Below are 16,529 nucleotides of genomic sequence, written 5' to 3'. Positions count from 1 at the left end.
GTTAAAGCCATGCCATGCCGCACAGCTGGGTAGTACGGTTGAGCCCGCATGTTCTGCGATAGCTTTTCATTCCGTACGATCTCGTGTGCCGACGACAAACATGGGAAAGAAACCAAAAGTCAGTAAGCAACATGAGCGCAGTGGTGCAGGCCGTGTAGGACGTCTAGATGAGCACACCATGGGCTACTATCGAAGAGTGTCAGAGAAAATCCGGGAAGGATTCGAAGATGATGATGAAAAAGGTACTCTTGCCCTCCAAGATTTAGTTGAGATGTTTAGTCCCATACGCTCACATGTGTGTTGCGAGGTCGTTGTACCAATACTGCAATACCATATCTAACGTTAGACTAGGCTAGTAGTGTATAGTATTAATTAAATTTATCTCTGAGACTCTGTTTGCGACAGTGTGTCTATTTAATTTGCGGCAGTTGCAAAAGAATAAGTAAATGTAAACTCCCTGTAGTGTAGTGCCAGGTTTAGCATGTATGTGAGGGCAAATGTATCATGCAGGATGCAGGATCTTGTTAGAATGTTCAAACTGCCTGATTTAAAAAAAAAAAGAAATTGGAAAAAAAAATAGAAATTAGAATGCTGGATTTGCCAGGAATTTTACCTAACGGTTAGATCTTATTTATAGAAACATAGACTGTAGGGCCTAGATCTCGACAGGGATAAAAGGAAGTCTTTGATAGTTCACATGCACAGTGTACTATGGTACTGTAGCTCTGGCAAAAATATTGTTTATCCAATACAGGCATGTTCCTGAAGAATGTTTACGCAGAACTGGACAGCAATGAAATCAAGTTGTCTCAGAACCAGACTGTCAGTCGAATTCTGGAGATGCTGCTCCCTCTTTCCGCGAGGCACCAGCTGACCTGCTTCCTGCAAGGGATGGCCTCCGACCTGGGCACTTCGGCCAGTGATAGGTTCGCGAGTCACGTCCTCCAGTCTGCAATGACAGAAGCACTCAAGCACGTCGGAGAAGAGGGCACTGGGGAAGATTTGGGGCAAATCTACGTCAAGATGTGGGAAGAGATGACAGAGCACTTGGAGGAAGTGAGAGTAACAAAGAGTTTGCAATCTTGGGAGAAACTTCAAATGTGATAAAATTTACACATGTGGAAATCTGTTATAATGAGGTTCCCGGGACTGTAGATTTCACCTCGCAGTCACTGGTACCGTGTTGTAGATGTACTGAAAAAGAGGCCAGCTAAATATATTATTAATGAAAAATTGGAACCTCCGGATTCTCATGTAGGCATGCTCACTATCACAGGCTTTCCCTATATTTAGACCTAGCAACAAGGGAGGATGGGTGAAGGGAGAGAAAGTAGGGCTACACTTGAAGATTTACTTTTCGGATAAGAAAATTGCCTACAACAACGGGTCTGATCTAATGTAACTTGTAATTACACATTTAGTACTTTTTATAGTTTGTTTGTTGTTTGTCAAAAGGTTATTCAGGATAGTCTTATGCCAGTGAAAGGTTGAAGTATAATACATTTAATATTATTAATGTTGTTATTGTTATATTGCTACTTTTATTTTTGTCATCATAGTTTTTTAAACTCTTCCGATCTGAGACAAAATGTTTGTGCTACTGTCATTTAATTGCCATTATGGTGTAATAGTGGCAGAAAAATTGAGCTTTTTGCTGTATACAGTTTATTGGGAGTGTATACTAGTGATTTTTTTTTTCCTTTTCTTTTTCTTTTTGCGGGGGGGGGGGGGGGGGGGGGACAGGGGGTGGGGGGAAGGAGATCATGTGAATATACATCACATACATGGATTATTACTAGCATTTTCTTCTAATTGAAGAGATTTTGCACTTTTTTAAGCCATCACCAGAATAGATGACCCCAAGAAATGTACTCATAGTCTTGCAGACAAAAAAAAAAAATAGTTACTAAGTGCAAGAAAAGATTCATGGAATGTGGACAGCAGCCATTTGAGGGATATGTTTTCTGAACATCTGATCACAGTACTCTTGGATACTTGCATTTTGTTCTGTGTTTAATCTGTCAGGTTTTGCTCTTTGTTTTTCAGATCATGCTGGACACGTATGCCAGCCATGTGCTGAGGTCTCTTATTGCCTGCTTTGCTGGTATTCGGGTTGCTGAAAATGTGTCCAGGAGTAAACTGTCAAGGGGGCAGCAGCAAAAAGGTTCGTTCTTAACCATTGTCATCATGCTTTGGTGTGACTTGTTTGACCATGTACTCTGCTTTTACTGGTACCATGACATTTGCTCCTGTGACAATTGCTCCCATGAAATATCTGCACTCTAAGCCAAACATAGATGTTACCAACAAACATAACCCTAACTCTAATCCTGATGTTCATATCAAACTAAACTTAAAATCCTATTGCAACTTTAACTCTAACCTTAAGTCCTTGGAGAAAGTAAGTCTTGAGAAACTGTCACAGGAGCAAATGTCATGTCACCACTTTTACCATTTTTGCAAGACAGCCACTAGTAAAAAGAAAAAGATAAAATTATGCTGCTAGTGGTGTAGATGATGATACTGCTTACCAGGGAGCACTTTATTTCAAATTCTTTTATGTAGTGGCCCATGGGTGTCCTTCTCAACCCAGGTGTACCACATGAGTACCAGGCAATGCTTTTGTTATTGTCAAATAATACTGGCAAGTGCTCAAGGGACATTGATAGAAAGAATGTAGCTTCTCTAAAGACATGGCAAGGTAATAGAATAAATGATGTAACTAGGTAGGGTAAATGTTGTTACATTTTGATTCTTATGTGTCACTAGCCTGTCTCATTACCAATTCAACTTTGGGCTTTTTGTACAAATGATTATCACCATGTTCCCATCTGATGCCATCTGATATAGTAGCATAGAGTGTTCCAGTATTTGCATGAATGCCCTATTCTGGTTTCAGAAGCCGTTATTCCATATCATGACTTACAGCTGTCAGGTACCACTGTTTTGTTTTGTTTTGTTTTGTTTTGTTTTGTTTTGTTTTGTTTTGTTTTGTATGTTGTGTGTGTTGTAAGTGTAAACATGTTGCCCATCTTGAGAAAGTCAAATCATTGCTCTTGTTGGGTAAAGTACATTGTATTCTGATCAGGCACAGAAAGAATTATGTTAACTGATTATGTTATGCCTTGTTTCAACAGATTTGGTGTCTGAGACAGATGTTGTTGTGGCAACGCTTCCTGAAAACTTTGTTAGCGCTCTCGACAGCCTGACCCAAGCGATCTCAACTTTAGATAACTTGCAAGGTGAGTCCTACACAATTTCATATAAAAACCCAAAGGACACTTTCTCTCTACATCAACTTGTGATTAGTATACAATGACAAGCTTCATCCATCTTCTTAAAGGCATAATTTACCATTTGCAGATGAAACAAAAACCCAACATCAAGTGCTTTAAAATAGTTCTAAAATGTGAGTTAGGGATAGAAACAACCACTGTAAAAAATTGAATCCTTAAAATCAATGTTAAGTATTATTAGATACACAAATGTGAGCAATAGTTATAATGAAAATGTTTCCAGGAGTTTGAGAAAAACACTGATATCTCCTTATATTTTAGGTTTTATTGCAAAAATTTTATATGGTAGTATGTTTTTTGATACAACAAACCTACTCATATGCATCAAATGTAATATCTTGAAAATTGTTAGAATCACTGCTCCCAAAGGTATACAGGACCTTTAATTAAAAAAAAAAAAAAAAAAAAAAAACTATCGGTACTTTGGCAGATGAAAGGCAGCAAGTATTACAAACTTGCTGTGATGCCTTTGACAGTTTAAAATTTCTACTGAAATGAGATGAAGAAGAAGGAGTGGCAGAAAGAAAGAATTCATATGAATTCATTCAATATAATGCAGTGAAAAATCTCTCTCTGGCTTTATAATTACATTTATATGCGACAGAGTGCTTCACCAGCCCGACTGCAGGACCAGTCCTAGAGGTGCTCTTGCTGTCACTCCATCACAGGAATGCAGAGCAGTGTCAGCGTCTTGCGAGGTTGATTCTCAAACACGCCGGCCTCCTCACCAAGGGAGACGCAGAAGAGAAAACAGAGAGGTGAGTGTTTGTAACTTTAGTTGGCTGTAGAGAAGAACAGGTTTGTAACATATCTACTCTCTGGTGTGTCTTAACCCACAGTGTGGAGAAAGCAGTGTTGTGCTCCTATTCCTCCTAATACAACGTAGTTTGCTGTTCAGTTCAGTTCAGTTCAGTTCAGTTTCGTATATTTTCCATCCGACATCCAATAAAGAGTACAACAGAGTACAAAGTATGCATCACACCATCTTCTAGTAGGAAGTTGCACCAAACCTTAGTATTGATTGTTGGTCGGTGCCAATGCGTGTTGGGTATTGATTGAAGGGAGGAATGGGGGGGGGGGGGGCAGTGATTAGTGGGAGGAGACATCGCATACAGGTCTATACACTCTGGATGGGAGTCGAGTCGTGCGTTGGATTCATATTTTTCACTCTTATTTGATCCCAAGTGCAAGAGTGATGATGATTAGTACTCAGGAATTGTAGTATTAGTAAACATCATTGCATGCACACACTTTCAAAGCATCTTTAATCTACAGTCGTGTCTTGGAATCGCAAAAGTCATCCCAAAGATATTGACTGATACTTTTTGCACATTATATTTGCTTTCATTCACTGAACAAAAAATTGAAGAGTGTTGTATGGAAACAGCCACTCAGTGATGCCTGAAAGGATAGACATGTACTGTGACTGTCTGTGTGAGGTTGAACTGGAAGAATATGTTTTCATCAGTATGTACTGATGTACTGCAACAATCAATTATTCATCGATCAGTCATTGATTATTCCATTTAAAAAGAAATCAATGCAAGTTTACATCTACATGGCATTTCCAAAGAAGAAAGTAACCTAGTCAATTTCTATTTCAGGGATTACAAGAACTATAATCCCTATACACAACAATCACTCTTTATCAAAAAAACCCAAATTGTCTATTTCAAAGAAGACATAAATGAACAATGTAGGAAACACAAAGCCATATGATAGTTCCACTATCATAAATGTTACCAATTGTTTGTAAGATGTTTCCAGGTTTACATTTCAAATCTTAGTCTGAATTTGGATATGCATGTAACAACAACAACAACAACAACAACAACAACAACAACAACAACAACAACAACAACAACAACAACAACAACAACAACAACAACAACAACAACAACAACAACAACAACAACAACAACAACAACAACAACAACAACAACAACAACAACAACAACAACAACAACAACAACATTTACCATTTCATTGTAGTACCCTACCAGCACTGATGATGAACCCAATAGGGAGCCACATCCTGGAGGTAGTCGTCAAGGTCGCGAACGACAACCTTTTGCTGAAAGTGGTGGAGCGGAGTTTGAGAGGTCGCCTGATCAAGGTCGCCCTGCATGGAGTCGCAAATTTTGTGCTGCAGAGGATCCTTGAGAGAATCAAGAAGCTGCCCATAGTTAGTATATCTTTATTTCATGCCATATATCTTGTTTTTGTGCAGGATATGTTCTGCCTCCCCAAGAGCAAGTATCACAGGGGTGCTGTTCATTTGCAAGTTTTGACATGAAAATATTACTCCACAACACCTTCATTTGTGAATTTTTGGGGGCCACCACAATTTTTAGTCATAATCTTCCAGAGAAAATTGAGAGAACAATGTATGCTATCAATTTCCTCAATACATAACGCATAACTATAAGAATGGTAATATGAATTCACCTACATTCTGTACTATCTCTAAACTATTTCAGTCTTTCTGATCTTTAAGCTTGAAATTCCAGTGGTTCTTATGATCTTTACGAGCATGAATGCATAAATGTATGTACACTACACGTACTGTGTGCAAACAAATGGTGATCAAAGTGAATACAGCAGTGGTCAGAACTACTCTTATCTACTCTAAAGTAATTATTATAAAGACATAAACCTGGTCCAACAACATGGCAGAAAGCAGGCTACTGTTATTCTGTTTTCCATTCGTCGCTTTTAACTTTTGCTGCAGATTTCAGCACAGTCACAGTGAAAATGTCACAAAATAAACTTCAAAGTTTCACCTACAAAGCAAACAGAGAAGTTTTTGTCTGGTGTGAAGACTGATGATGGGCTGATTATGCCACAAAACACAGGTATACGTGGGACTCATCTTCAACAGGTTAATATAACCTTTCATTCAAAGCATGTAAATGAATGTCTATGCATCTGCCAATGAAATGAGGATATTCAAAATTTAAGTGTTACTCAGCAGAGAGGTTATTCTGTTATCACAAATGTTTTATATTTTAACAGTTTGAGGACGTGTTTGATGAACTGAACGAGGAGTTGGAGAGTGTACTGGCTGTCAATCATCTGGGTGTCATACAGCGATTGGCAGCTGGGTGTGTATGCCACACCTCCAAGCAGGGTGAGAGCCAAATTTGCCTTTTTCACTTTTGTAGAGATGATGCTCTGTGTTTTCACCAGAAGTGTCACTGAAATTGTCACCAGAAATATATGTCCCAATACACAAGTAGCCCCCTGAAAAATACAAAGTGCTCAAATTTAAACTAGAATTACAACATAGCTCAAACAGAGTGATTCAGGTTCACTGTAGCATCAGCTGTATCAGTTGAAAGCCTGATAATTATTCAAAAGTTGTTGTTTTTTTCCCCAAAAGAGTGACATAATTTGTTCGAGAAGCTAGCGACTACAAGAAGAAATTCAAATGAAATATTTCATGTCATCTTAGGTAAAGATCAGGCAGTGATTTTAGTCACAATTTGACATCTTATTCTCATATTTTGTTGTATTGCAGTAATGACAATTCACACAGAAATATGAAACCCTGATAAACAACTGCCAGTACTTTTGAATATTAACCCTTTGCGAGATTTGAGTGCCGATTGGCACAGAAAACCCAAAAGCTTTTTACCAATTGTCCAAAGTCTGTGGCACAAAAAAGGGTTAAGAAAGATTATCTTGTGTCCAGGAAAAGAAATGTGAACAACACCAGCCATGTGTTATATTACATAGTTTTATAGTCAAAGTACTTTCAGAGTTATACATGCCTTTAACATGCCGTTTTTACCATTGTAGCCACTTTAGTATCATCACCAACAAGCCCACAGCTAGTTATAGCTGGCTAGGCACAATAGTATGTACATGTAGCTGGAGTGTCTGCACTACTCGTGCATACAGTGCATACTGGGTATTCAAGTTGAGTGCTATCATTTCACTGTGTGCTGCTTTCCTTGTCAACAATTTGTTTTACTGTGAATTCATAATATTATTCTGCCACAGGCTAACATTTTCAAAAATGATCTGCCCTAGGGAGAACATAACTACTGTTCTGGTATCACCTATTATCTCTGAACCCAATTGCTGGCTAGTGTTGGATTGATTTGATATCAGATTTTACTATACTTCTTGTATGAGTTGTTGCTTAAGTAACATTATTTTTTTTCTGCTGTGGATCCAATTTTCATCCCCCAGTTCCATTCCTGCAGGCTCTCATGAAAGCATTCCACTGCAGTGAACCCAAGGACCGCCAGAAGTCCTGCGTTCCCCTCTTTGCATCAATGGTTACGTACGAGGTATACTTTGGGGACAAGGACCAAGAACAGGTACTGGAAGAGTTTGGCGTATGATGCATGCATGTCATGTGCTCTACAGTTGTGACATTGTTACATATGATTGTTATATTTCTTGGTATTTTCTTCTTCTTTTTTTTTCACCTTGTTTGCTTTTACTCAAGATGATGTTGCTTGTTAAAGTGCAGTGAAATAAAAGGGGGAAAGGAAATCGGCTTTCATAATTTTGCTGATCTATGCTTAGTTTGGCTGTTGTGGGTACAAAAACCTGTAATTTCTTCTCTTAACATTTTGTGTTCAATATTTATAGCACTTTGAGTGCTTGTTAAAAACATATAAACAAACAAACAAATAAACAAATAATATACCATATTGCGAGATGTTTTTTATTCAAAGTGTGTAGTAGGCTTTTAGGGAAGTCAACACTTGTGCACATTTTTTTTTCATACACTTTTTGTTGTTTATTGTGTGTGTTTATTTGTTATTTATTGTGTGTGTTTATTTGTGGAAGTTCTTGAGTGTTTAGGTCAATGCTATGTTTCCATAGCTCTTTACATACCATCTCATTTTGCAAACATCATTCAATAGTCCTGTACACAGACAAAGTAGAAAGACTCGATTCTTGCTATCACCAAACAGTCAAAATGTTTTATTGGCAGGCATACATGTAAAATGCATCTTCATGAGACATCAATAATTTTGTCACTCCTAGAAAAGACACAGACATTCCTATGCAGTCTCATTACATTGATCTGCTCACTCCCTGCAATGTCTGCTTCAGGAGTCACCCAAGCCGCCCTCCATCCAGCTCCAGGGGTCCCTGCTCCTGCAAGAGATGCTCAAGTTCACCAAGAATGGCACCATCCTCAACAGCTTTCTCTCCATGGCCCAGGACAACCTGGTCTCCATAGCAACCCAGGCCCCCGGCAGCTACCTGCTGGAGGCTTTCATGACGAGCAACATCATCGGGGAAAAGAAGAAGGACCAGTTTGTGGAGAAACTAAAGGTTGGTATTGTTGTTGATAAATATTGTGCTGAAGGTGGTGTAACTCCCTGATCATAAAAAAAGAAGAAGAAAAAAGTGGGGATTTAAAAAAAATCGAAGAAGTTTTCATTTTTCCATATCCAAGCCAGGGAGCAGTGTGGAGATGTAGGTGCAGTCATGCAGATTCATCAAATAATTGCGAGAATAGATGTTGTTCAATTCCTTTGTCTTTTCTCTCATTTAGACTAGGTGATCATACCCCGAGAGTGTACCATGTAGCCTTGCTTCTTAGTTTGTTGTTGCTTTTGATTGGAATTTGTGCTACAATTGTCAAAATATGTCACACAATTTGATGTATCATGCAAAAACAGATGATGTAACCAAATCATTATGGAAAAAAAAAGTAGTATTTGGCAACATTTGGATACCTACATTTAAGAATATGCTGAAAGCAGGTATTCTGAAAATGTCATATCAACTTGGGGAAAATTCTGTGGAAAAAAAAAAAGCAACTGATTTTATAGATCATTTGTGCATTCATGAATGCTTGCAAGTGTTTGTTGGAATGTTGCGCTTTCCAATAATTGTATGATTTTGAAGCATTATTCATTTTGACGTCAATGTTCTAACTTTATTGTCCTCGCCGAACGAGTTCGAGCAGGGGACTATGAAACGGGCTTCGTACGTGTGTGTGTCCGTGTGTCCGTGTGTCCGTGTGTCCGTGTGTCCGTCTGTCCGTCCGTGTGTCCGTGTGTGATCAAAATGTTCAAAATGCTACTCCTTCGCCATTTCTCACCCGATTTTGATTCTGTTTGCTTTATATGATAGCACTACATGGGAGCTTTGAAACTTCTATACAGAATTTCAGTTGTGACCTTTGACCTTGACCTTTGACCTATATTGTACATTTTGCTTCAAAATGCTACTCCTTTGCCATTTCTAACCCGATTTTGATTCCGTTTGCTTTATATGATGGCACTAGGTGAGGGCTTCAAAACTTCTACACAGAATTTTGACCTTTGACTTCTATGACCTTTGACCTTGATTTTTGACCTATATTGTACATTGCCTACAAAATGCTACTCCTTCGCCATTTCTAACCCGATTTCGATTCCGTTTGCTTTATGTGATGGCACTAGGTGAGGGCTTCAAAACTTCTACACAGAATTTTGACCTTTGACTTCTTTGACCTTTGACCTTGATTTTTGACCTATATTGTACATTTTGCTACAAAATGCTACTCCTTCGCCATTTGTAACCCGATTTCAATTCCGTTTGCTTTAAGTGATGGCACTAGGTGAGGGCTTCAAAACTTCTACACAGAATTTTGACCTTTGACTTCTTTGACGTCTGACCTTGATTTTTGACCTGTATTGTACATTTTGCTACCAAATGCTACTCCTTCGCCATTTCTAACCCGATTTCGATTCCGTTTGCTTTATGTGATGGCACTAGGTGATGGCTTCAAAACTTCTACACAGAATTTTGACCTTTTACTTCTTTGACCTTTGACCTTGATTTTTTACCTATATTGTACATTGGCTACAAAATGCTACTCCTTCGCCATTTCTAACCCGATTTCGATTCTGTTTGCTTTATGTGATGGCACTAGGTGAGGGCTTTAAAACTTCTACATAGAATTTTGACCTTCGACTTCTTTGACCTTTGACCTTGATCTTTTTACCTATATTGTACATTTTGCTACTAAATGCTACTTCCGGCGGGGACATATATTACGCACCGCGTAATTTCTACTTTTCCTTGTTGATCATATTTCTGAAAAAAAAAAACACACACCCAAAACTGTGATTTACAGGGCAGCTGTTTTCAAATAGCGTGCAACAAGCACGGCTCGCGCACCATCGAGGGCATCTTCAAGGCGGCGTCCATCAAGAGCAAGTTCGTCATCGGCGAGACACTGGCTGAGCGGGAGGACCACCTGCTCTCGCACCCCTTCGGACGATTCGTCCACCGCAACCTGTCCATCGGTCACCTGAAGACCCGCAAGCAGGACTGGAAGAACGCCCAGCTCAGGCATGCCCAGAAGAGGAAGCTCTTTGCGGACATCACTGGAGGCGGCCAAGCGAGTAGGTCCAGATACTGTAAAAGTGGTAGCCCTTGCATAATTGATTTCTTGTGCTGGACCAATTTCAGTCAAAATCACTTGCTTTTTATATTCTGGTGGAGACTGTTTCTGTATATATTTCGGCATCTCCGCAAAATATTGATGTGTGCGTTCTCTTTGGGCTAGTTTAACAGTACATGAAATTTGTGGTATTTTCCATGATGCAAAGTGTTCAGCCTTGACAATAGTTGTTTGCTTGTGCATTTTGTTCTTTTCTTTCTTTGTCACTTTGCAACAGAGAGCAAATATAATAGCTGCCACTGATATTGTCAGTGGTAAAAGCTATCACCATGCAAAAATTATGCTAAGGATTAGCCTCTGATTAAAACTCTATCCTTATTTGGTATAACGAAAGAAAGGAGGAAAGGAAAAAAAAATTAGAGGAGCATACAAAGAACAAGTAAAAGAATGTGTCAGTGGAAAACATATGCATGTATGTTTTAAATAAGCTATAACACATCACCCCCTCCCTCCCCCACACATACACACCATACACACACACTTACACCCATGCACACACGTACAGACTTGTATTTATTAAAGTAGTACTTGTAACTCTCTGATGTCAGGGGAATTATTCTTGTTTCTTATGTGTAGTTGAATGCTATTTTAGCTTTTATGGTTTTACTTGCTGTTGCTTGCGATTGTCTCGTGTGAAGTTTTAACCCGTTGACGACGGGCTGATTTTGCTATAACGATCGTTTCCCATAGACACCTGTGTGAGTATACTCGGGGGACTAGTCTTCATCAGGTTGAATAACACATTATGTTCTTTCCTATTTCCATGCACTCAGAGAAGGAACGAATCACAGAGCAAGGAGAGGCAGTGGAGGAGGCATTCTCAAGGGAGGTGGCCCAGCTGATGGGGTCAGAGGTCAATGAAATAGATGAGGTGAGGAGAATTGAAGAGCTTGCTAATGGCTTAGATTATAATGATGTCATAAGCAGCATTGTGTACCTTTTGTCGAATCCTTAATTCTGATTGGTTGAAATTGAGGGCATAAATTCAACAATTGCCTTCAGCCACAATGTACCCAAACTGCCCCATAGTTCTATAGGGCTCACACCCATAAATATTTCCCCATAGGGATGTGTGTTAAAAATCAAATTTCAAAAAATTCTGTAAAATAGCTGGAGAAATGAAGTGTTTCAGCTTCACTAACCTGGATAAGTTAGATGTAACCTTTCATCAATCAAATTCTCAGGGTGGATAATTCAGTTCAAATTCTGTCCAGGGGTCCGAAAAGCCAGACTACGAGTTCTTGTCACTCAAAAAATCACCCATTTTCCGTACACGTACCCAATGAAATATAGTCCCCTCAAATTCCACCAGAAAAGCATCATCTTCTAACCAAAATGCAATTTGTAGAGGAATTCATACTCAATATCTACAGCTATTCAGTTTCTTGCCAAACTACATCACTGATTTTTAATTAATTTTTTTCTTCATTTATTTTGGTATCTTTGGTACGAATTTGTGAAGGGGTCTCGGACATTCCATTGTATTTACGGGTGTGAGCCCTATAGTGAAGGTCATATTTCTCATTTGACTTTTAAACATCATAAATGTTTTTTTTGATGATATTTGCACCTACATCATATGGGAAATTACACATTCAAGGGTTATAAAGCTTCTCAAAGGGACACTTTTGAAACTCACACCCTTTGAGGTTTTTTTAAAAAAATAAAAATGTAGTGTTGATCAGTTCTTCATAAGATGAATACCTAGATGCAGGCAGTAATCTTTGATTATGGGGGTGTCATCATCACATTATTGCCTACAAAATACTTGAAAAGACTTTGTTTTGTCAAACAGACTAACTTTATGAATTTTGACCTGTTTCAGTGGTAGCCAAACAAAGAAATACATTAAAATAACACAGTCATTCAAAGTTGTGTGATACTGATGACTGCTATGTACAAAGATCTATCTATACCACAATAATAATAATAATAAAAGGACATTTATATTGCGCAGCTACTATAATGATATACTCTACTGCGCATTACAAAATGACATGCATACAAGAAATTCAAACAGAAAATACACTACTTCAAGAGATGACTTTTTAACCTGGTCTTAAACTCATTAATTGTAACTGCTTGTCTTACAAACAAAGGGAGATTATTCCATAATTTTGGTGTGCAGCGTACAAAAATGCCCTGTCACCAAGAGTAACTTTTGATTTCCCCGATGGATATTTCAATAATGTTTGATCCCGTGAACTTTGAAGATGATAAAATGTTTGAAATGATGTTTTTAACTCTACAAGTTCCTGTATGTACACTGGTGCTGTACCATGAATAGCTCTATATACAATTAGCAGAGTTTTAAATATGATTCTCTGCTTTACAGGCAACCAATGTAATGCACGCAGTAATGGACAACAACATAATAAGAAAACAAATTATAGCCAAACAGAGTTGGGGGGGGGGGGGGGTAGAGGAGAGAGGTGGGGGGGGGGGGGGGTAGGAAGGGGAAGGGGGGGAGGGAGGAAGAGATCTGACACAATAGATCAACATAAACCAGCAGAGTTTGTATGGGATGAATACTTCCCATAGACTTGTGTGCATTGCATGCATCCTCTATAGTGAAGGTCATATTTCTCATTTGACTTTTAAACATCATAAATGTGTTTTTGATGATATTTGCACCTACATCATATGGGAAATTACACATTCAAGGGTTATAAAGCTTCTCAAAGGGACACGTTTGAAACTCACACCCTTTGAGGTTTTTTAAAAAAAATAAAAATGTAGTGTTGATCAGTTCTTCATAAGATGAATACCGAGATGCAGGCAGTAATCTTTGATTATGGGGGTGTCATCATCACATTATTGCCTACAAAATACTTGAAAAGACTTTGTTTTGTCAAACAGACTAACTTTATGAATTTTGACCTGTTTCAGTGGTAGCCAAACAAAGAAATACATTAAAATAACACAGTCATTCAAAGTTGTGTGATACTGATGACTGCTATGTACAAAGATCTATCTATACCACAACAACATAATAAGAAAACAAATTATAGCCAAACAGAGTTGGGGGGGGGGGGGGGGGGTAGGAAGGGGGAAGGGGGAGGGAGGAAGAGATCTGACACAATAGATCAACATAAACCAGCAGAGTTTGTATGGGATGAATACTTCCCATAGACTTGTGTGCATTGCATGCATCCTCTATAGTGAAGGTCATATTTCTCATTTGACTTTTAAACATCATAAATGTGTTTTTGATGATATTTGCACCTACATCATATGGGAAATTACACATTCAAGGGTTATAAAGCTTCTCAAAGGGACACTTTTGAAACTCACACCCTTTGAGGTTTTTTTAAAAAAATAAAAATGTAGTGTTGATCAGTTCTTCATAAGATGAATACCTAGATGCAGGCAGTAATCTTTGATTATGGGGGGTGTCATCATCACATTATTGCCTACAAAATACTTGAAAAGACTTTGTTTTGTCAAACAGACTAACTTTATGAATTTTGACCTGTTTCAGTGGTAGCCAAACAAAGAAATACATTAAAATAACACAGTCATTCAAAGTTGTGTGATACTGATGACTGCTATGTATAAAGATCTATCTATACCACAACAACATAATAAGAAAACAAATTATAGCCAAACAGAGTTGGGGGGGGGGGGGGGGGGGGTAGGAAGGGGAAGGGGGGAGGGAGGAAGAGATCTGACACAATAGATCAACATAAACCAGCAGAGTTTGTATGGGATGAATACTTCCCATAGACTTGTGTGCATTGCATGCATCCTCTATAGGGCTCACACCATAAATATTTCCCCATAGGGATGTGTGTTAAAAATCAAATTTCAAAAAATTCTGTAAAATAGCTGGGAGAAATGAAGTGTTTCAGCTTCACTAACCTGGATAAGTTAGATGTAACCTTTCATCAATCAAATTCTCAGGGTGGATAATTCAGTTCAAATTCTGTCCAGGGGTCCGAAAAGCCAGACTACGAGTTCTTGTCACTCAAAAAATCACCCATTTTCCGTACACGTACCCAATGAAATATAGTCCCCTCAAATTCCACCAGAAAAGCTTTCATCTTCTAACCAAAATGCAATTTGTAGAGGAATTCATACTCAATATCTACAGCTATTCAGTTTCTTGCCAAACTACATCACTGATTTTTAATTATTTTTTTCTTCATTTATTTTGGTATCTTTGGTACGAATTTGTGAAGGAGGTCTCGGACATTCCATTGTATTTACGGGTGTGAGCCCTATAATGTGTCATAGTATTAAAGCGCCCTCTCTTGGCTTATGGCTGTACATATATGTACACATAAAGGTGTACTGGAAACGTGTGGACATGTGTAATATTCTGGTATGGAGGCTATTTGCCTCCACAGGGGCGGATCCAGGAATTCTGTAAAGGGGGGGGGGGGGGGCGCAACTAATATTTCTGGTGCCACTTCGGGTTTCATTTCATTTTTTTCTTTTTATTTCTTTTGTTTTTGACAAAAAATAAGGGGGGGGGGGGCGTGCGCCGGTCGCGCCCCCCTCTGGATCCGCCACTGCTCCATACCTGTAAGATGATAAATAAGTTTACAGTATAACACATATGTAACCTATTCATTCTGCGCCTTCAATTGCCATTGCGCTGGCTGGAAGAAAATATTCACTCAAGCATAAAAGTGAAACTGACATGTGCAATATTTGCATAATAGTAAATTGCAATGCATGTTCCACACATTGTGTATAGTTATAGGTAGCCTTTTGCCAAGGCCCTCTCGCTGTATGGTAATGAGTGAATGGAGGTGAACGAAGCAAGCTCATTAGGGTTGGAAAGCGGGAGGGCCTTTAGAGATCTGATTCGCATCCGTATGTTAGCCCTTTGAATAACCGACTTTTGCTTCCCGAATTTGGGAGCAAAAATCAACCAATCTGTGTGTCAGTTTGCCCGAACTCAATTTGCATACTTTGAATGCTGGCCACAGACCTCCACTGGTGGTCAGTGATACATGTGAACAGGCTGGACAATGCCAACATGGACAGTGCGGGGAGTGCGCCATTCCATTGGTCGACCGGAACCGGTTAATATGACTATTCATTAGGATTCATGTTTCATGAATAATAATGAGTGAAGCAGATCTCAAAAGGCCCTCGCACTGTCACGTTTGGCTGGCCTCGCTTCGTTCACCCTTATTAGCCATTATACAGCGAGAGGGCCTTGACAAAAGGCTATGGTATAGGCAACTCTAACCCTGCAACCTTTTTGTAGCTCTATCGTCATGTGTGAATTGTTCTATCATGTGAGCCCCATCTGTTAAATCAGGTTGAAGAATATTGCCTGGGATTAATGTCTTGCTGTGTTTGTGTTACTGGTAGGTGTGTGAAATCAAAGGATTGTCCTATTCTGTTGTAAAGAACAACAAGTACAATCTTTTGGGGCAGTGTTACAATCATTCACAAAAGTTACATATAGCGCTACTCTAAAAGCTTTCATTTTCGCGTGCAGTCTTTTTCGTGAATGAGGATGTCACAGACAGTTTCAGATATGTTGTTTTTGAGATCTGATACTAAGGCTATCGTAAGGTGCACGATAGCTTTCACAGTACTTCATGGTAATTCACTACAGATGTTGTTGAGTTGTTCTCTTTTGATTTGCACTTCACCATCAGGACAAGGAGGTGGATGTAGAGAACGATGAGATATCTGCCATTTTCAGCAGCCTGTCACAGCCAGGTGGAAAGACGTCCGTCAAATCTCTGGCAGCTGCATCATCTCCAGATCGACCAGCCACAGAGGACGGGAAGAAGAAAAGGAAAAAGAAAAAGAAAGAGAAGAAACAAACTTGTTCAGACTAG

The 16,529-nt window shown here is 39.0% G+C and overlaps 1 protein-coding gene across 1 annotated transcript; it reads left to right on the top strand.

Annotated features, from left to right (window-relative positions):
• The first annotated feature begins 100 nt into the window (after positions 1-100).
• Positions 101-16,529, top strand: LOC139717370 (nucleolar protein 9-like). Its single transcript, XM_071628874.1, is given in 12 exon segments — positions 101-242; positions 755-1,056; positions 2,047-2,164; positions 3,138-3,242; positions 3,901-4,060; positions 5,289-5,481; positions 6,312-6,426; positions 7,494-7,624; positions 8,373-8,597; positions 10,393-10,663; positions 11,496-11,593; positions 16,344-16,529. Coding segments are annotated over 12 exon segments (2,046 nt in total).

Source organism: Diadema antillarum, unplaced genomic scaffold, assembly GCF_040938485.1.
Source record: "Diadema antillarum isolate AM-2024a unplaced genomic scaffold, OU_Dant_1.0 scf00000074, whole genome shotgun sequence".
In the NCBI taxonomy this organism is placed as follows: Eukaryota; Metazoa; Echinodermata; class Echinoidea; order Diadematoida; family Diadematidae; genus Diadema; species Diadema antillarum.
This window is presented reverse-complemented; position numbering and strand designations above follow the sequence as displayed.